The sequence below is a fragment of the Cyprinodon variegatus genome, unplaced genomic scaffold (genome assembly GCF_000732505.1).
Source record: "Cyprinodon variegatus isolate N-32 unplaced genomic scaffold, C_variegatus-1.0 Scaffold17, whole genome shotgun sequence".
NCBI classification, from domain to species: domain Eukaryota; kingdom Metazoa; phylum Chordata; class Actinopteri; order Cyprinodontiformes; family Cyprinodontidae; genus Cyprinodon; species Cyprinodon variegatus.
The window spans coordinates 2,231,255-2,252,095 of NW_015150470.1; the positions used below are offsets into that span (position 1 = coordinate 2,231,255).

General features: G+C 37.9%; 1 protein-coding gene and 1 non-coding gene across 2 annotated transcripts in view; one reads left to right on the forward strand and one right to left on the reverse strand.

Annotated features, from left to right (window-relative positions):
• LOC107092295 (contactin-associated protein-like 4) overlaps positions 1 to 20,841 on the forward strand; it is a 199,202-nt gene that overhangs the window by 135,134 nt on the left and 43,227 nt on the right. Inside the window, exons 11-17 of the mRNA XM_015386681.1 lie at positions 3,140 to 3,246; positions 5,084 to 5,203; positions 5,793 to 5,993; positions 9,185 to 9,347; positions 10,381 to 10,508; positions 13,541 to 13,711; positions 17,063 to 17,281. Coding sequence (XP_015242167.1) covers positions 3,140 to 3,246; positions 5,084 to 5,203; positions 5,793 to 5,993; positions 9,185 to 9,347; positions 10,381 to 10,508; positions 13,541 to 13,711; positions 17,063 to 17,281 — 1,109 coding nt within the window. The remainder of the gene's footprint in view (positions 1 to 3,139; positions 3,247 to 5,083; positions 5,204 to 5,792; positions 5,994 to 9,184; positions 9,348 to 10,380; positions 10,509 to 13,540; positions 13,712 to 17,062; positions 17,282 to 20,841) is intronic.
• Positions 1,003 to 1,085, reverse strand: trnal-uaa. Its single transcript has one exon. It is a non-coding gene; the product is annotated as a tRNA-Leu (tRNA).

Sequence of the window (20,841 nt, forward strand, 5' to 3'; positions counted from 1 at the left end):
TTTTTGGGGTTGCTAAATTGTAAGTATGCAGAATTGACAAAGACTCCTTGATTGGTATCTTAGGATTCTGGTCATAATTATCAGCTCTGTCACACTTACATTTTGTATTTTCTCAGGTTTTCCTAATAACTTATTGAGTTATTACATACAACATTTTTCCAGCTTTCTCTGTTAAAATTTCAGTCTTGTTGTTGTACTTCAGTGATGATGGACACAGTTTGCCGTCAGAAGAAATTCTGAAGGTAGTGCGTTTAACTACAAAGCAGCAGAACACCTCTGTTCTTTGCTGTGATTTTCTTCCTCTGATCTTGAAGCTTGTCAGACCTCGTGATCAAACATTCAGACGTGAGCCGTTTTTATGGAGGCTATTTGTTTGATTTGTATTTTTACTGTCTTCTGCTCTAAGAAGCTTTTTGCCAACACTTTCTGCCCTTTTGTTGAGGATTTCTTAGCTTTTTGAAACATAAGCTTAAAAATAGATTCACAGCCACACAAGCAAACAAGTAAAGCTTATATAGAATATACAATGATGAATAAATAAAATAAACATTGAACATTGTTTGTTTATTACTGTTTGTTAATTGTTATATGTGATGTTTAGCTACAAAAGAAATCTCTATAGTCTCCCTCTCTGCAGCCGGTAAATGGTTGTGAATGTGTTATTTTTATTAAGTGGAGAAGGTGGGTCTTTTCCAGTACCAGGCATCCCCAATCGGTCCTGGAGGGCCGCTCTCCTGCAAGTTTTAGGGGGTTTCCATGCTCCAACACAGCTGATTTACATTGATATTTGATTACCGTAACAGGCTTTTGCTGAACTGCCAGAATCACCAGTACTAAACTGCCAAAATCACCAGAATCAGCTGTACTAAAGCAGAGAAACCTCTAAAACCTGCAGGACAGACCCTTGAGGACTGACTTTGGGGATGCCTACACTAGACCTTCAGTGGTTACAGGAATTCAGCAGAGGATCAATCTCTGCATGCTTAAAAGACATAGCACTGTTACCAGGAGTGGGGTTCGAACCCACGAGGACATTTGTCCATTGGATCTTAAGTCCAACGCCTTAACCACTCGGCCATCCTGGTCCTTTCAGTTACACCTCATAGATGAGAATCCAACTGTTGGCTTGCTTCTGATTAAAGGGGCTCCTAACAGGATAGGCCTGCTTGAGAGAAGTATCTCCCAATTTTTGTAGTTGCTAAATTGTTAGTATGCATATGTTCTCATTAGCTTCTAAGTCTTAAAGCTCTGAGCTTTTACATTGTTCTTATGGGTCACTGGCCCTAATGTATCCCAGAGCTGCTTATCAGGTATGTGCCATTTTCTTGCATTGCACTATAAAATATTTGACATTGAAATTTTTCTGAAGCAGTAAGCTTTTCTTACTTTATGCATTCCAAACAAATCGCTGAAGTGAGACATTAAAACCTCAAGGAATCCTGAAATTCAGACCTATTTTGAGTTCACGTAAACTTAACAGCAGGAACAATGAGTGTCTCTTGTGTCCGAGAACATCTCTGAACTGTTGAGAGATCCAGCTTCATCTCCAGGATATTTTCTTTCTTACAGTGCCTTAGCAGCAAGTTTTGCCTTCCCTAAATTCAGCTTGTTTTACCAGCACACAAATACTCAGTCAGGTTGACATCGGGGGATTATTTTAACAGTTTGAACACTTTGTCATGTTTTTCATACTGTTTCCTCAACAAAAACAAAACTAGCAGGAGGCTACTGCAGTGAATTTTACCACGTCCTCTACAGAAATGTCAAGGTTAAGGACCAGATCATCCTATGATGTCAATATACATTTTGCTGTATATGAAGGTACTTTTGCGACAGGGTTGTTATTATTTGTCAAATTTTTCAAAACTCATCTTAATATTATCATACACACATTTCTACTTCACCATTTAAATCATGCCTAACACATAGGCCATATGCAACAAAAATATGGGGGGTAATTTTACTTGCATCTGACTTTGAGTGTGATTGGGAGGATGGACCTCCATGCTGCTAAAAAACATCAGCAGTCCAAATGCAGATTGCTCCAGTGACTTTGTTATGTTGTGTTTTTGACAAAAGATGACAAAGACCCCCAGAGCTTGTCTGCCTGACTGTATCTTTCCAGTACAGGGCCGCCTGGGGAGTCAGTTAACAGTTACCTTTTTTTTTTTAGATTTGCTCCTTTTTGTATGTCTGCTTCTCTCACCTTGAACACCAGTCCGCCTCTGTAGAAGACTACTCACATTGGGTCTGTTTGTGCTCGAGGTATCTTCTGGTTAAAAGGGAGTTTTTCCACTCCACTGTTGCTGCATGCATTCTCAGCGTGAGGAATTGCTGAATAATCCACCACAAAACAAAAATAAAACCGTTGCTGCTAGCTTAACCAGGAGGAAAATGTCTTGCAAGTAAACAACTCTATGAAATCATCTACTTTTCCTTCATAGAGTTGGCTTTTGTTGTTAATTGGCTCTATATAAATAAACCAAATTGAATTGGAAAAGTGTAGAAATGTCCTACAAATACTGAGCGTTTGCCTCCGATTTAAGCCTGTTTTGTGGTCATGACAGAGAATTTACACAGGCAAATGGAAACATGTTTTTCTACTACCCTGCTTTTTTCCTTTAAATGGTATAAATTTTACATTTTCTTGTTTCTATATTTTCTGTGATCCTTCTGAGCATGAAACATTTCCCTCATTCAGATGTCAAATTCTTAAACTAATAACCATATTTAGCAGATATAGAACTCTGTGAGAACATAAGTCATTGTATGTTAGTTAACATTAAACATACTGCAAAAAGACATCCTGGGTGCTGTTCCAAAGGATACAAACTCATTGACTGTTTTAAATTTTACTTTCACATTTTAGAAGTCTCGAAGCTATAATTTATTATATTATCATAACTCTCTACACACAATGCAGTCTTTTATACTGTCTCACCTCAATCTGAAACAAAATGCTTCTGCATGTTTTTAAAGGGTAGAAAAAAAGTTTGCATGATTATTTTAGGGTGCATTTATGTATTGTTTTTTAAATGTGTAAATTGTTTTGCCCCATTATGTAATTCAGTGCTTGCGTCTGAAAATGGTTGATGAAATGGCTCTAAAGAAGAGATCCTTTTCGGTTTGTGTCTTTTAGATGTTCTCCCAGTCATTGTGAACACGGCGGCCTCTGCAGTCAGACCTGGTCTGTCTTTCACTGTAACTGCTCCGACAGCGGCTACAGCGGAGCGACCTGCCACAGCTGTGAGTCACATGACGACACCAAAGCATCACAATGTGTCCAGAAAGAAAACGCACAGCTTTACAATCACAGAAGGATCAACAGAGATACAGGATATTAAGAAGTTAAACATCAAAAGTGTCATACCCCTGTCAGATTGAGGTTTAAAATATTTCTTTATTTCTGCCAAGAAGTTTGTTTCTAACAGGTAATGGCATCTCATCAATAATAAAGACAATTTGCAAGAAGTATCCTTAAAAAGGTATATATTTTTATGATGAAAAATGCAAAAGCTTACCCCTAGTTTTGCCTTTCTTTTCTTGTAGCTAGAGATGCACAGATCCATATTTCTTCACTTCAAATCCTATAATTAAATTTGGATTGCTGCAGATCCCGATGCTTTACCAGAGCTCTGTTTGCTCACAAGCAGTTACATCTAAAATGAACTAAAAGCTACTTCAGATACGTATAAGGTCAAAAAATAAAATCATAAAACAGTATATCTTGTTAAAAAAATTAAATCCTAAAAACAAATATGCAATTATAAGTGTTCATATTTACTGTATCTAATAAATTAAAGACCAATGCTCATAAAAAAATACGCTTTTCTGCTGCTTAAGAGATTTTTAATCTAACTTAAATTTGTTTGTGAAGAGGATTCTATTGCCCTGCAGCACTTTCTGCACAGTGGCACGGTGATAAACTTTCAATGCCTCCGCTGTGCAACTCCCACAACAAATGTAAAAAATGAAATTATTTGTCCCTTTTTATAGGTATAGTTAAAATAAAGTGAAAACACAAGTTAGAGCAAAAACTTCTGAAATGGAAAATATCTGTATCAGCAGAGCTTTTGTTTATAGACGAAAAATGCACATCTAGGATAAATGTTATACAATGCTTCTCCTTGGGGGTGGAAGGAGGACTTATAACTATTTCTTGTTCAAGTTTAAGATAAAAACTCAGTTCCAGCTCATAAAGAAGAAAAGGCCAGCAAACCTTTGCTGTATAACAGAATAGATGTTAATCCTGGGGGACATTTTATAGAACCATTGTTTATGAGGTCCGATATAACATTCCTTGTGAAAGCTCGGGATAAAGAAACTTGTCTTTTAAAAACTACATCCAAACGGTGAATTTTATACCTGTGGGATTGCACTTTCTGTTACATTTTGAATGTACCAGGTGCTTTCCAGGTGCACAGTGTTTATATTGTTAAAACACTTTACAGTACAGTATTATATTGTTTATCTTCTAACTCTTCATTATTATTTTCTTATATATTTTTCTAAGGTCTGCACTTGTGTGACCGTTTTTTCTTTTTAATAATCTTTTTGCTGCTGTAAACACCAGAATTTCCGCGGTACAATAAAGGAATTTTCTATTCTATAATTGGAACAAACTGGGTGGAAGTATTTAACATCTGTGCAGCGTGTCTCTTTGAAGCAGGTTTGATGAGGTCACAGTTTTTATGTAATTGCGAAGGGAGAATGACCCTGCTGTTTTGACTGAAGCACTACTTGATCCATGAAAAAAAGAAACAAATCCAATACGGTGAGGGAAATTTGATTTGGGTAATTTTAAAGTTTGTATTTAAAGCATTTTTATAAAAACCCTGAATGCAGGCGTTAAACGAAAGGGATTTTTGGGGGGAATAAAAGGAGATAAAAAGGCAAACTAACTTCAGGATTATTTGTAGATATGTACTGTACTTTGTAGGTTTGTTTTTCTTTCTGTGATCTTGGTAAACCATAACAGGGTTGGTTTCTAGATGTGATGCAGGGAGCTTTATCCTCCATGGTGAGCGATTCTCCTTGTTCTTTTCTATTGTTCTAACTACTATCTCATTATTTTAACTCCCAGCTGTGTATGAACAGTCCTGTGAAGCGTACAAACACAATGGAAACACTTCGGGATATTTTTATATCGACGTCGACAGCAGTGGACCCATCAAACCGCAGCTGGTCTACTGCAACATGACAGGTGACAAATGCACACACTCTCAATCCTCCATTACTAATTAACGTTTTACATGATTACATAATTACTAGTAATCCTACTCATCTTTTCTTTAATACAACACCGTCTTTCTTCCTTTTATTTGTTAATTATATAATCATATAAATGATATTTTTAATGACAAAGTTGATGTTTTTTTCATCATACACTTCCTCAGGTTTATGGTTTTTTTCTTTGATTTTATTAAATATCTGTATTATAGGACCATCTTGAATTATTATACGTTAGATAGATAGATAGCGTAAAATAAAGCATAAAATAACCAATTAACTAATAATAGATACTGTTAAAAATGCATTATTTAAATTTATATTTAGTCATATTTAGGTTCAGTGAGGCTTTTAACTCACACCCCCTTTGCTTGGAAAATTCTGGAATTAAATTCCAGGACTGGATTATAAATTTGGATCATAATTATGGATGGATGGATGGATATTTATTTTATAAGGTCATTTCATTATTTGAATACTTCTGAATGTGTATTGTTTTACAAATATTACATTTTAGGCTTTAAAGAGGCATGGTTTAAAATAACTTCTTGCATTGTCAGCAGATGAGAACACATGGATGGAGGTCCAGCACAACAACACAGAGCTGACCAAAGTCCGCCCCTCTCCGGGTGAAAACCAGCATATGGTTCATTTTAACTACATGTCTGCAGAGGAGCAGCTTAAAGCCATCCTCCACCAATCAGAGTATTGCCAACAGGAGCTGTCCTATCAATGCAGGAAATCCCGCCTACTCAACACTCAAGGTACCACAGAAAATCTGCATCAATTTTGACCTGACAAAGAATGCATGGTTGTGATAAAATAGACCCAAAATAATGTAGAAAACAAAGTACAGTCTTCACTGATTACTGGGAAATATAGGGAGATAATTGATGGTTTCTCACCTCAGAGAAAGTTGGAGATTCTGCAACATGCTGCTTTGGGTCTTACAGCGTTGTGAACTAATGCAACTTGCAGTTGCATCAGAAGCAATTGTTTCTGCACATCAGTCTGGGAAATTATATAATTAAATCCCAAACTATGAAGAACGTTTTACAGAATGAAGGATTATTTACTAGAGATTAAGAGAGAGGTACAAGTGCTCCCCAGGAGATAACATCCCAGAATACTTACCCTAAGGTGAAGCTGGTTCTCTGATAACAGACATTTAAGATCCATCTCAAACTCTGATCACCAGGTACCCGAGTTAGCACATTAAAAGTTAAGCTTCTTGTTGTATAGAAACTGATGAGAAGTCACCTTTAGCACAGTATGCCAGCTCAAAAGCATGGTGGAGAAGGAGTGATCATTTTGGGGTGGTTTTGAGGGTGCAACAAACAGCTAGAGGCCCAGACCAGGTCTTGAAAAGGACAATGAAAATAGATACAATAGCAACAACTTCTTACAATGTTCCAGTCCAAGTAATACTGCAGTCTGCCCTAGTGAGAGCTGTGCAGGAGCCATTGTCTGCAAAACTTACTGAATTCACATATTACTGAGATTTAAATTTATAAATCTGTTTAGCACAAATCCTGCAGATTTATAGAAACCTCTTAATATTATTGTTGAATGAGTCAGGTTCTCTTCAGGTGCATTTATATTTTTTTTATCTTAGTCTGCATTTGGGATTATATTTTAATTACTCAGTGATTGATCTCACTGTTAAACCATGTTATCCTAATCCCTTTAATCCCCTAATCGTATCTCAGGGGAAGAGATGATCCTCGTAGATGTTCCTTTAGTTTGCCTGAAGTTCAAATACAAAATGATGCTCATAAGAGTTTGAACCAGAAATAGAACCTCTTTGATCATCAGGTAGTTTGCATTTCTGTAAGCAACTCTGAATCTAGAAGATGGAGCACCAAAATCAACACATTTTGTGCAGATAAACAGAATGATTCACCAAATTTTTTATAATACATTTGTATTTGAAAAAAAAGAGAATTTTAGTGAAAAAAACAACAACAGGTAACACAATAAAGTGTCATTTTGATCTGCTGCAGTGCAAACTAAGATGGCGGATACACTGTTATGTTAGAGAAAAGAGCGAGGGACCATTTTTGTGTCAGTTAATAAAAATATTGGATGAAAACTCAGTAGACAGTGATATATGGGTAAGAATGAGAAGAGAAATAGAAGTTTCAACATAACCTCACTGCTTGCTGGATAACAAAGGAGTGCTGACTTTGCAGCTTCACAGTGTGTATCATCTGCTATATCACAGCATTGGGGTTAGGAGCTGGCAAACATCCCTCTGTCTCAACTGCTGGCCTCCTTTATGGCAATTTTAGGGCTGTTTCCTGAATAAACTTTTACATTGTCTGTGTGTATTCAAGAGCATTGTAACTTGTCCGTCAGTATTCCTACTAAAAAAGGGTGCTGTGTGTTAACAGTTTTTTCATATCATTGTTAGATGGTGCAGGCTGAGAGGCTGCTTTGCCACTTACAGGGCCAGAGAACGTGCAATCGCTTTGCTAAAAAAGGCCCAAGGCCAGGAATTGAATGCACAGTAGTAGCCATTCAAATTGTCCCCACTTTCCTTGATGGGTCCTTGGCTGGTCCTTGGTTGATCCCCTAAAATTCCTTTTTAAACATAATTTTTTTTACTAAAATATCTTTTTTGTCATGATTTGTGGACATTAAAGGAATAGTACACCCAAAACATGATTAGCCTTCATTTTCTACTCACCCCCATGCTGAACAACACTCTGGAGTACTTTTTTGATATCTCAAATGCATCTGGAGATCTGGGAGGCTTCTTGCTGTCTGCTGACATTCAAATAATGGAGGTCTATGGCGCCCGAGGCAGAAAGGTCCATAAAAGTCCACAAAAAACGTGTCAATATTCCTCCATACTGCTCGTCCAATGTATTCCAAGTGTCCTGAGTGGGTAGCGTCCATAATTTACTCGAAAAGAAGTAATTTAGAATGTTTTTAGAGCATAAACAGTAGTGTATAGGATTTCCTGAAAGCGCACACGTGCGAGTTCACGACGCTACGGAAGCCGGCAGACCAAACCAGATGAAAGTGCGCATTCAGCGTCTGCTCTGCCGATAATGCAAGCGTAGAAGAAGAAATGTGCTGTTTACCTGCAAAGAAAGAAACAACGAAAGAAAAATGTCTGAGGACTTCAGTGTTGAGGAAGAGCATGAGTTCTTTGCCGAGCTGAATGCGCACTTTTATCTGGTTTGGTCTGCCGCGGTTTCTGTAGCGTCGTGAGCTCGCAGGCGCGCGCTTTCAGGAAATCCTATACACTACTGTTTATGCTCTAAAAACATTCTAAATGACTTCGTTTCGAGTAAATTCTGGATGCTACCCACTCAGGACACTTGGAATACATTGGACGAGCAGTATGGAGGAATATTGACACGTTTTTTGGACTTTTATGAACCTTTCTGCCTCGGGCACCATAGACCTCCATTATTTGAATGTCAGCAGACAGCAAGAAGCCTCCCAGATCTCCAGATGCATTTGAGATATCAAAAAAGTACTCCAGAGTGTTGTTCAGCATGGGGGTGAGTAGAAAATGAAGGCTAATCATGTTTTGGGTGTACTATTCCTTTAAGAGCTAAAGAAGAGCGTCATCTCCTGGTCAGACCCTGTGATTCAGTGGAAGGGTGAAGTCAGAGTGAAAAAACATGTTGGGTTCATGGAGAGGAAATTGCTGGGAGTTGCAGGGGAGTGGGCTGCCATTCGACTGGCGTTTGACTGGGAAGGGCCATTTTGAATGCTACTATAGAAACATTTTGCAGCAAGGCACCAAATGCACAACGACATGCAACAACTAAAAAAAATGCATTTAGTTTTTGAAAGATGGACGTTGTGGTTATCCCCTCTGCCTTTTGGACATTATTCCAAACTCATCTGGCTATCAGGGAGGCAGATGTTCACAAATAGAAAAGCTGTAAGTCTATGAATTAAAAAAACAACCTAAAAATTCATGCTTGTGTTTCAGAGGGGTCTCCATTCAGCTGGTGGCTCGGTGGTCCCGGTCTCGGACTGGTCCAGACCTATTGGGGAGGAGCTCATCCAGGCAGTCAGCAGTGTGCCTGCGGCCTGCAGGGTGACTGCGTGGACCCACAGCTCTATTGTAACTGCGACGCTGACAGATTGGAATGGTACTGATGAATACTAAAACATGTATTTTTTTTTTTTAACAGTCCGCTGTGGACAGTAAAGCTCTCAGATGATGATCTTTTGGTCGTTTAGTGGTGAAAAATGGCTCTGTACAAGCTGCTTTTGCCTTGAGATAAATTCTTACTTGATGGAGAGTGACTGGAGGAGCCATTAGAGGAGGATCAAGGAGTCACTCAAAATATTTCTAAGCTGTGTTCATCAAGTGCAGGTGTGGCTCAATATTTTAAAGTGCTTGTGGGATTTAAGGAGGGTACCTTTTTGTTATATTTTTTAATACCCACCTAGCAAACAATAAACGGATTGGTAGATTGTTAAACTTTACGCTTTGTCGTCCTCCATTTTATCAGAATAATCTACCACAGGAGCACAAGTAAATCCAGCAAAAGCACTACTACAGTGACATTAAGATGATCTGTCCACAGGTGTAAATGGACAAAGCCGCTCACTCAGCTGTCCACCCATAGTGCTCTTTTGGGAAAAGGTTGTTAATCAGGAGGCAGGAGTGGAGTGTAAACTGTCAAGATGGACCCAGTCTGGCTGACTAGGAAACTGTCATCCTCAGGGAGAAAAAAAATTAAATAAAGATCCCCTCAGAGGCAAATCCTGCTGTTCTTGTTGTGGTGTCATGGAACCTAATTAGTCTAATTAGGATACATGTGAAAGGATAAAAATGTTATTTATCCTTCAGCTTTATTTCATTGTATACTTCTATTCCTGCCTCTCATCTTCTTTGTTCTTCTGTTTTTTCTTTAATCTTTTACTTTTTCACCATTTTTTGTGCCTATTGTTTACTCCTCAATCTTGCTCCTCTTGCATCTTCTCATTGTCTTCCTTTTGCCTCAGTTTCTTTGATTATCTTCCTTTCTTTCTCGTTTAAGCTAATCTCTTTTTTCAAATTTTTTAGTCACTCTCTTCCTTTTTGTCTCACACTTTCTAATCTATGAAATTACTTCTCATTTGCTCAGTTGTTCTTACCTTGCTGGTTTTACCTCCTTTCTTTTTCCCCTCTTGAAGGAATGAGGACTCTGGTCTTATTTCTCATAAGGAGAGCCTGCCGATCAGATCTCTGGTACTTGGTGATGTTCGGAGGCCAGGTTCAGAAGCTGCATACAGGGTGGGATCGCTGCAGTGTCATGGCGACAGTAAGTGCGTCACTGGCTCCCAATGTAAGGACATTTAAACCTAACAAGGATGAAACTAGATGAAATTAGCTCACAGTTTACTTTTAATTAGATCATGCTATTACCTCAATAGCTGAGCTAAATTCAAAATCCCAACATTAAATAACTACTAATACGCCTTTTATAAAATAATATAATAACAGGAAATACAGGTCATCATGCCATGTTTCAATTATTATGCTAAAGATGTCACCTACTTTGGTTTAACTGCTAACCTTTTCCTTGGTCTCAAAAGGTTTTTTATGTCCAAATTTTGACATAAAACTGCTTTTATTTGCATATATTTTATTTTTAGTTCTTTAGAGGCTCTATGAGTCCTGTTAGGTTAAACTTTTTTTAGATGCAGGTGCTTAAAATATACACAAAGTAGGTGTTTCTTTTCTAGAAGAAAGTCAGACGTGTCAAACGTACCACCTGCTCATCTTTATCAGCTCTCTGTTGAAGCAAAGATCAGGTTTATCCAGCCTGACCGAAACCTGGTCAACACACTTGAATTGTGGACCCAAGTCCAAAGAAGAGAATGATTATCTAATATGGGATGCATCTACTACTATACACAGTCAGTTCGAGCTGCACACACTGCTGCAAGGATGGCTAGGTTAGACCGCACTCAGTCAGCACAGTGCCGTCCACAATGAGAACTGACCCAGGGAATGTCTGTCCCGGATGTGCCGGTTGTACAAGTCACACAGGGTGTTGCAAAGTAGAGCAGATTCAGATGAGTCTGTCTCCACTCCCACAGCTCCAGGGTGGGCTCATATACATACGTATCTCAAACTTCCCACTTTGGATTTGCACCATCAACTCTCCTGTTTTTAGATTTTGTTTCAGCTATTACGACTCCATCCTCAATCTGAGCCCATCCAAATCCATTGTGGTGTGGATTAGAGAAATTTACTGATACGCTGTGAGGAATCAGGTTCATGTTCACAGCTGCTGTACCACATTATCTCTTTTCACTAAGCAGTAAACAAATAAAATACTAGGATTTTAGTTGATAAGTCTGAATACATTTTGGAGATCAATTACAACCAAACTGTTATAAGGGTTTTTGGTTTTTTGACGCACTTGCAGAACCACACGAAGTGTGAAATTCAACCTGCCAAAGACAATAATGTTACACTTCTACTCCTCCATCATTGAGTCCATCCTCCCCTCCTCCATCACCATCTTGTACACTGGTGCCACCACCAAGGAGAAGAGCAGACTGCAGCGTGTAATCTGGTCTGCAGAGAAGGTGATTGGCTGCAATCTTCCATCTCTCCAGGATCTGTATACCTCCAGCACTCTGAGGCAGGAAGGGAAGATTGTGGCTGATACCTCGCACCCTAGGGTTCCTCCTCGGGAGCGGAGGAGACAAAGCAGGTTAGGTTCAGGTACAGGTTCACGGAGTCAGAACAGGCAGGATGGCTCAGGCTTGCTAACCACAACAGGGAACAACAATCCGGCTCAGAGGGAAGCTCTGCTTCAGCTTAAGTAAGAAGAGCTTAATGAGCAGATGGGGATCAGCTGCTTCAAAACGAGCACAAGCTCTCAGGATAGGATCCACATCGCCCTCAGGAGGGCAAACCTCTGGATCCCAACAGACACTGCCTCTATATACTATATATTGTATATAAAACATTTTATCTTATATATATATATATATATATATAGGATAGGAAGCTCACTCATACCAGAAACACCAGAGACACTAACATTAATAAACTAAGTTTATAAAAATAAATCATAGAATCCGACCCAAACCCAGCCTGCGTCCAACCGTCCTGTGTGAAATCATGACCAGGCTTGGCTTTGGGCATAAAATCCGTAGTCTATCCTGCCTGCAGCTGTGCAGCAGCTACAGAAATAGGCCAACATAAACTATACGTTTCAATGGCTGTGACTCAATCCTACAGTTTAAATAGCTGATTCATGCCTTTCCTCACACTATAAACCTATCAATAACTGGTCCTCACAGAGAGCAGATCTATCTCTTGGCGAGTCGATGAACGACAACCTGAACCACACAGACAGCGGTTATAAGCCCTTTGCTTCCAGGAGAAATGCTGCAACTCTCCACTGGATATTGGAGAAAAAGCTTCTGCAACAAGATTCTCAGTTTGCAGCTTTCATTGATTCACAAGCAGAGCCTACAATATAATCGTTATGTAAAGAAAAGTCGTGTAAATCACAGCTGGTTTCCCTTTTACAGTTATGTCTTTAATTAGGAACACCAGAATGTCTTATAAGGTATTGCTGTTAGTGGTACCTGTTTTTTTTTTTCCTTTATTATAATTTTTTTATTTCCAATATTAGAATATGTAAGAAGCATAACTCTTTGCATTAGACTGAGAGCCTAATGATCTAATTTAAAATTCGTCTCAGCTTTGCTTCTGGCAGCCTGTGAAAAACACATGTAGATTTCTTTGAACCTTCAAAGGTTGCAAAGTCAGGCAGGTAGAAAATGGGATTTAATCTTCAACCAGAGGATTCCCAAAAATGAATTGGCTAAAAAAGTCAGCTTATGGTAGATGATCAGAAGTGTGTTGAATCTTTTTAATGTGATGCTGTCATGGTAGGAACCTGTTCTGAGTTAAAGATTTGTTTTTTTCTTTATAAAGCTGCCAGAGTTAAATAGAATGTATTTAAACCACTTAGGTTTGGTTTACAATTTCTGTGCCTTTTAATGTTTTCTGCTTTTAAAATAACACTGATGAATAATTTTAAAGTTGTGTGCCAGTTATGAGATGAATACAGTCAAATTGTGATTAGGCTAAATTTCCTACTTTACATGTCTACTTCTCTATGAAACCTTTTTTAATTAATTAGAGAATAGAAGGTCCTTTCCTTTTAATTACAATCACAACATCTGATATTTAATAAATCAAATATGATTATCAAAGATAAATCAAATATGATTATCAAAGAAACAGTGAACTCCTTTCTCAGAAATGCCAGTTCTGTCGGTCGCTGTGTGACTTCAGTTTAATAATCCTAGTCACGTTTCACAGGGAACTTCTGGAATGCAGCTTTCTTCGACAAGGAGACGTCATACCTCCACTTCCCAACCTTCCACGGAGAGCTGAGTGCCGACATCGCCTTCTTTTTTAAGACTACTGCTTCGTTCGGGGTGTTCCTGGAAAACCTGGGCATTAAAGACTTCATTCGCATCGAACTGAGCTGTAAGTGCTTTGGAGGCTGGGATTTGGTGCGGATTAGGATGATGTGTGTTAAACCTGGAGGCTTTAATCTGCCCACACCTAGAAGATACACTCACAGTCTGGTAAAAAAAAAAAAAAAAAAATCTCCCTATAACATCTCCCTGTAAGCTCTTGAGAAATAGTGTTTTATTTTAAATGAATTACTAATGGGGGCTCTACATGGACTATTTTATTTAAATAAATAAAACTATTTTAATTCTTTCCTTCTGCTGGCCTTGGCTGTAATCATCAAAAGGGGGGCTGATATATCTCTTTTAATTTTGATCAGCTATAAATTAAACACCTGTTTTAATTTAATTTAACCAAAAAATCTGTTTCATATACTCTTTACTGAACCATCAATTCCTGATAAGAGGAAGTCAGATTCAGGTTTATTATAAAAAACTCTGTAAATATATACTATCTCGTTCATAATTGGTTTTATTATTTGTAAATAATACATTGCAGTTATTACACTTATGAGTTTTCAAAGCTTCTCTGAGCTTTAACTTCAAGGATTATAGTTTTTTTTTTTTTTTTTTTACATATCTGAAATATGTGTTTTTATTAAAAAAGGTTATTTCTCTATTGCAAGAAAATATTATAACCAATTATTTTAAAACCAACTCATTCAAATTAGGTTTGTCATTCTGGAGAGAAACTAAAATGTAAGAAGGACACACTGTATTTGTGAATGGAGGGAAAGGAAAGAGCCCAAACATTCGCTTGGCATCTAAGGTCAAACAATACTTAGTTAGTTTCACACTACTAACATTTCCACTCAAACAACATCTTTGTTGGCACTACTGATGAGGATGTGCAGAGTATATTTTACTGTTGTAGGGGCAGAATCGTACTGTTGCAAAACCCAACATTTGATTTGGTTACACTTAAAACCAAAAAGTAAAAATTAAACTTAAAACCAAAAAAACTAAAAACCTAAAAAAGTTGAACAATGTTAGTACAGACAGAGAGAGGGTGTTTTTTACTGCTCTTCTTTGCAAAATGTGCTCTTTTTTTCTTCAAATAAATTTACACCATCATTTTTCTACAGCATTCAGGTCTTAAGACTGAGAAGATGCTCTATTCTGTGTCTGGCGAACCTTTTCTATATAGATTTCACCATATTTTTTCACCTACTGCACCCCTTGAAAACTAAGTTCACAAGGCCACCATGTTATTGCATACATTTCATTCATTCTGTAGATCTTATGATGCCATCCACTCACAAACATAGTTTCCATGGAGCTTGGAGCAGAAACAGAGCCATAGCATCATCCTAAGACTGACAGGTTGGACAGATTATGCTAGTTTAGTGAAGCAGTCTATTGTTATACCTTTAGCAGGGGTACTGAATTTGAAGCAGACTGTCCAATATAGCTAACATCTATTATATGCAATAGGATCTCACTGTTTTTTTCTCCATGTCTTCTGCACAGCTTGAGGTCAGCTGGCAGTTTTGTTGTTGCATTTTTCTTAAAGAGTAAATTGGAGATGACCCAATGAGAACCTAATACAGGAACAGAGATGCACCAACAGCTTCCCTCTTCAGGGAAATCTCAGTCAGTATGCCTGTTCCTGCTGCTACCGTTCCTGTACAATGTCCACCTCAGATCGCTCATAGAACAATTGCTGAAAAATGAAGTTACTGCAGGAAGCAGGGATGGTGTTTCATCTTCCCGGGGTGATACATCCGCCTGCAAAAACAAGAAGGATGGATGTTTATTTGGGAAAATACTGTCTTATCAGATTTTTCTTGGAATATAAACAGCATAAGTTTTGTGAAGCAGCTGTTACTAAGATGTCTCCTCCTCCTTGCATTTTTTAGAGAAATGCTTTACTCAATATTGTCAAAAGTGGCTGATATGGCGATCTGTACTCTGAGTTTTATAATTCTTAACTTGTCGAAATTTGCACCATTCATCACACATAGTTTGTGGGTGAAAGATTTCCAGCGTAGCACTTTGATTCAGTTTAAAAGTTTTCTTTTTCCAGATAAATAAATCAGTCTCATCTGGCAATATGAAACCTTTGCTGTAAGTCTTGTGTTTAGTACATCCAACCTCTAACTTTCCAACAGGCTTCAACCAAAGGAGATTGTTGAACAGTTGCTCAAATGTAGAATAATAAAAATAAAAAAATAACTATTTTATTTCCAGATGCAGCTGGACGGGTCAGTGCATATGACAATCCCCTACACATAATGATAGCCCTGCTGCTGGTCTCCACTCATTGCAAAATTTTGCATACTTTCTAAGGCATTCAGAAATACTTTAATAATCCCAGGGGGAAATTACAGATTGTACATCATTTTACATCATTTTGAAACCTATGAAGAAACCTATAAATTCAGATTTGAAGTAATCCACAAGCTATATTTGCAGTGTACTCTACATCCTTTGCTTTACCAAAATAATTTATATATGATTCATCTGTTTTATGTCTTCCCTTGTTGCAGCCTCAAGTTAAAGTGTGTTTTATATGGATTTTGTTGAATAATGCAGAGTTTTAAAATGGCTTCATTCAAAAAAATTTAGGTCTTGAATGCTAGCATTTTTTATTCAACCATAAATCTGTGAATCTCTCTTACTACTACTGTATGACGAAGCAGCAGATCTGAAGCTCTGCAGCAGGTTTGAAAGGAGTTAGCTAGTTCCAAAGTCCCAAATTATGACTTTCAGTAGGTTTTTAACCCTTTAACTCCCTCGAACTTGGATAAATTAGAATAACAAAGAGGAAGAGACCAAAATTCCTCCATAGAGATGTAAAAGATTTCCTTTAACTGCGAACTCTAGGTGGGTGTTGTTACGACCCAGAATGTTGCAACCAGCTAATAAGTTAATGTGGAGATAACTTTATCACACAGGGACAAATAGGGGTATCAATAAACAGAGAAAGACAATTTCCTCATGTTTTCTTTATTTATATATTTAACTTAAGTTAATTGCATAATTTCTTTTTTTCACTTTTGTTTGTAGCCGTCAGAGATATTTTTTTTTTACTTTTATTATTATCTCCCACTACATGTCTTAGAACCTCATCTTTCTTTACAAAACCATTGTCAAGTGCTACATACAAGCTGCTTAGTTTAATGGAGGGAACCAAACCAGTTTACAGGTATTTGCGCATACGCAGTTTAGGGCCCCTTATTCTGAATCTTTTAAGTTCAGTTCCTCCGAGTTCTGGGAAGTGTTTAAAAAGTAGATGAAGAAAGTGGTGTATAATTATTGTAGAATTAGCTGAACTTGTCTCTTGTTAAACATGACCTAAAATGAGAAAAGTTGACAATGGACTGCAAATATCTACATTTTTGTTTTTATTATTTTTTTACAGCTTCCAATCAGGTTGTTTTCTCATTTGATGTTGGAAACGGCCCCTTGGAGGTTCAAGTTAATAGCAGCTACCTGCTAAATGACAATCGTTGGCATCGAGTCCGAGCCGAACGGAACGTGAAGGAGGCGTCCCTCCGCCTTGATGATCTTCCAGTTGCCACCCAGGAGGCTCCTGCTGAGGGACACATCCACCTGCAGCTCAACAGCCAACTGTTTATAGGTGAGGACGGCTCCTTTCTCTTTCTTGGCTGCGGTGTTTGCTGCTTTCATCTCTTTATCCTTTAGTTCTCTCGAGCTTTTCACCGTCTCATATCTTTCAACCAAACTCTTCCTGGATATAAATCTAATCTAGAGTTTATTTTCTTAGACTATATCTTCTTTGTTCTACAGGGAATCAGTTGTTAGCTTCAGTGTTTCTGAAAACTGCCAAAAGGCGTTTTTTTTCTGTTTATCCCCTTTGTCCCTGCAGTATATCCCCATTTCACATATAGTATGATAATAATAGAACTAATTTTACCATTAAAAATTGTGTCATTAAAAAATGTAGATTGAATCATCTTGCTGTTGTTTCTACTGAAGACTAAAAGCCTGCAGGTTTTACTGCATTCAATGCTTGTTAAAAATATAAGTCAGAATGTTTATGTTAGTCAGTCTAAAGCTTCATTTTCTCATTTGAAAAGAGCTATAAAGCAAAAATAAACATGAAGGTTAAAAAAACAGCAATCTCTCTGGCTGGAATCCTTCCCCTCACTGTATTGAATCAGTTCGTTAATGTGTTTGAATACAGGCCGCAAGTCATTATTTATAACATCATGATTGATGGGTTGGAAACGTTGGTGGGATCGTTTGTTGCTGCGCTGAAAAGGTTCAGATGGTGTTTGACAGAGTGACACTACATTCTGTCATTTTTATATTATAAGTATAAGCAAATAGAAAACAACCTTGTGAGGTTCCCCTTGGCTCCCTTTTTTAAGCAACTTTTATTGAATATCTGTATTATCCATCTTTTTTAAAATATGGACTACTGTCCAATGTGGAGCATTTCTAGTAGCTAGAACCTGAACTGGTCCATACAAACAGGAACTATAATCGAAGACAATGCACTTTCAAGAGGTGCAACCTTTCACTGGAGCTGCAAATAATCTCCCACTCTGCTGTTTACAGGAAGATAACATGATTTAGGTGGAAGGATTTCTACAGATTTTTGGCAACACCTCATTGGCTCTGCTTACATAAATGTCAGCGGCTTATAGTCATGATGTAGGCAATTGTTAAAGGGGTGTTCCAGTTCATAGAGGTTACCTTTCAGTAACTTTCCGCTTGTATTGAAGCTTCACTTTAAAGCCCAAGGTGAAGGGAAAGGAGGCCTAGTGGTAAGAGCTTAGGGCTTGGAATCCTGAGGTTCTGAGTTCAACCCCCACTCCCACAGACTGCCACTCTGGGTCTCTGAGCAAAGACCCTTCACCCCACATGGCGACACACAATGGCAGTCCACTGCGCCCCAATGGGATGGGTTAAATGCAGAGTTAATTTTGTTGCTCTGTACTTGTGACAGTGTAATGACAAAGAAAAAAGCTGTAAAGGGATGAAATAGGATTTACTGTATTTTTGTGGATCTGACAAAACAACTCATCAGAGTTTATAATTACTGGTTTTTTACAGTTGCCTTCTGTATCTATGCTTCTTTTTCTTTGTCTGCTTCTGTCTCCTTTAAACACAAGTCGGCCTCAGCAGATGGCCGCTCACACTGAGCCTGGTTCTGCTAGAGGTTTCTTCCTGTTAAAAGGGAGTTTTTCCTCTCCACTGTCGCTACAAGCATGCTTAGTGTGAGGGATCGCCTCTGAGTCAATGAGTCGATGCAATCAACTGGTTTTCCTTAGAAAACCAATTTGACTGTATGATCTGGTTGAATTGTAAAGTGCCTTGAGATGACGTGTTATGAATTGGTGCTATATAAATAAAATGAATTAAATTGAACTGACTAAAATAATGGATATTGTCATTAATAGTGCAGATAAGTGGCTGAGAGAAAATAGTTTGTCTTGAGGAATTAATTAATTTCCAATTCATACATGGAATGAACCATGAAGAGACTTATTTAAAAGGCTGTAATGTATTAATTGTATAGTAATAATCATTCAAAAATTGAAAAGGGTTAGGGTTAGGGTTAGCTTTTACAGAAGTTCGAGTGAGTCTCATCTGATTGAGGTGTCAACATTTGTTACTGATCAGGAGTTGTAATAAACAGGAGAGATGGACCCAGTATTCAAAGTGAGACAGCCAGTATGAAAGTTCAAAACGTATAAAAATAAAACCATAAACAGACAGAACATAAGTGAAGCTGCTGAAGCTGTTCAGCTGTCAAACCAGGTATGTGACTCACTCTGATTATCATCTCCTGACAAATGATCGTGGTCACTTACCTGTGTTTCTCCCACAACCAGAGTGTCTGTGATTGGGCATTGCCCCGCGCCCCCTCCTGCAGTCGCCGCGAGCCGCAGATCCTCAGCAGCTTCGCCTCTGTTCCGTCTGTTCTTGTTTGCTTTAAATAAACGCTTTGAACTTTCCTACTGGCTGTCTCACCTTGAATACTGTGTCCACCTGTCCCGTTTTCTGACAGAATGATCAGGCCCCGAATACTCAGGCTGACTAAATATACAGCCAAGGAAACAGGTGAATGAAATAAATGATAATTACAACAGGGAGGGAGCTACAGGTGAATAAAATAAACAATCAAGGTGGAGGAATCAGGCCAGATCATGACAGGAGTAGCATGTTTGGCTCAAGAGATGCAAAGTCCTGCACCTTAACAGCATTGAACCAGTTTATTTGACACACAAAGCAACAAGAGACATTTACTGAAATATCCAGAGCAAAAATAATATACATTGACAGAAGCTGTTTGGAATTTCTTATGAGTAGAGATTGATGAAATTCCTGAGAGTCAAGTGTTTTATGATCTAACAAAATAAATGCATTTGCACGCTCTGTTTTCACAATAAATGATCATATTTAGACAAAGTAAATGTTATATTGTAGGAACGTTATATTGATTTGTATCATAACAAAACACATTTGTATATTTGAACATTACTGTTAGAATAATTACGTTTTCAGATTAAACCATGGTAATACTCTATTTTTCTTTCACTAATGGAGGCTACGTGTTGCGGATCTGACATATCTATGAACAGATGGAGCCCAGCAAATTTACGGAAACCCAAACAAATCTGAGTCAAAGTAATATATTGAGATATTAAAATGTTGCTTATTTAAATGCTCAGGGGTACAAAACTAGAGTTAATCCTAATTGTTATGTTTTTCTAAGAACGTTAATTGGGCTGTTTGGAGCAGAGAGATAATAGGTTTTCAGTATAGTGATCTGAAAATAAGAGAAGGAAAAGCAGATCTATACTTGGCTTCAAGGCTTAAACAAATTACATAGAAAATCAAGAAAGCCTAATATATAGAAATATATTAACTGGAGAAGAAACAAAGCCAACATTATTTAAAAGTATTGTACTTTCTGATAATACTCAAGGCTTCAAGTTTGGCCTGGACCACATACTTAAACCAGGAGCTCTGGCTGTCATGGTGTTTTTAAGAGATCTGACCCACATGCAGGAAACCACTCAGAGAACCAGAGTAAAAGTTTAACAGGTTTATTGAAATAACCAATAAGGTTGATCCAGGGTAACTCAGAGAGCTGGTGAACCGGAACTGGAAGTGAGAAGGGAAGTTCAGAGGTTAGTTCAGGGTCCGTGGGAACTTTGAACAACG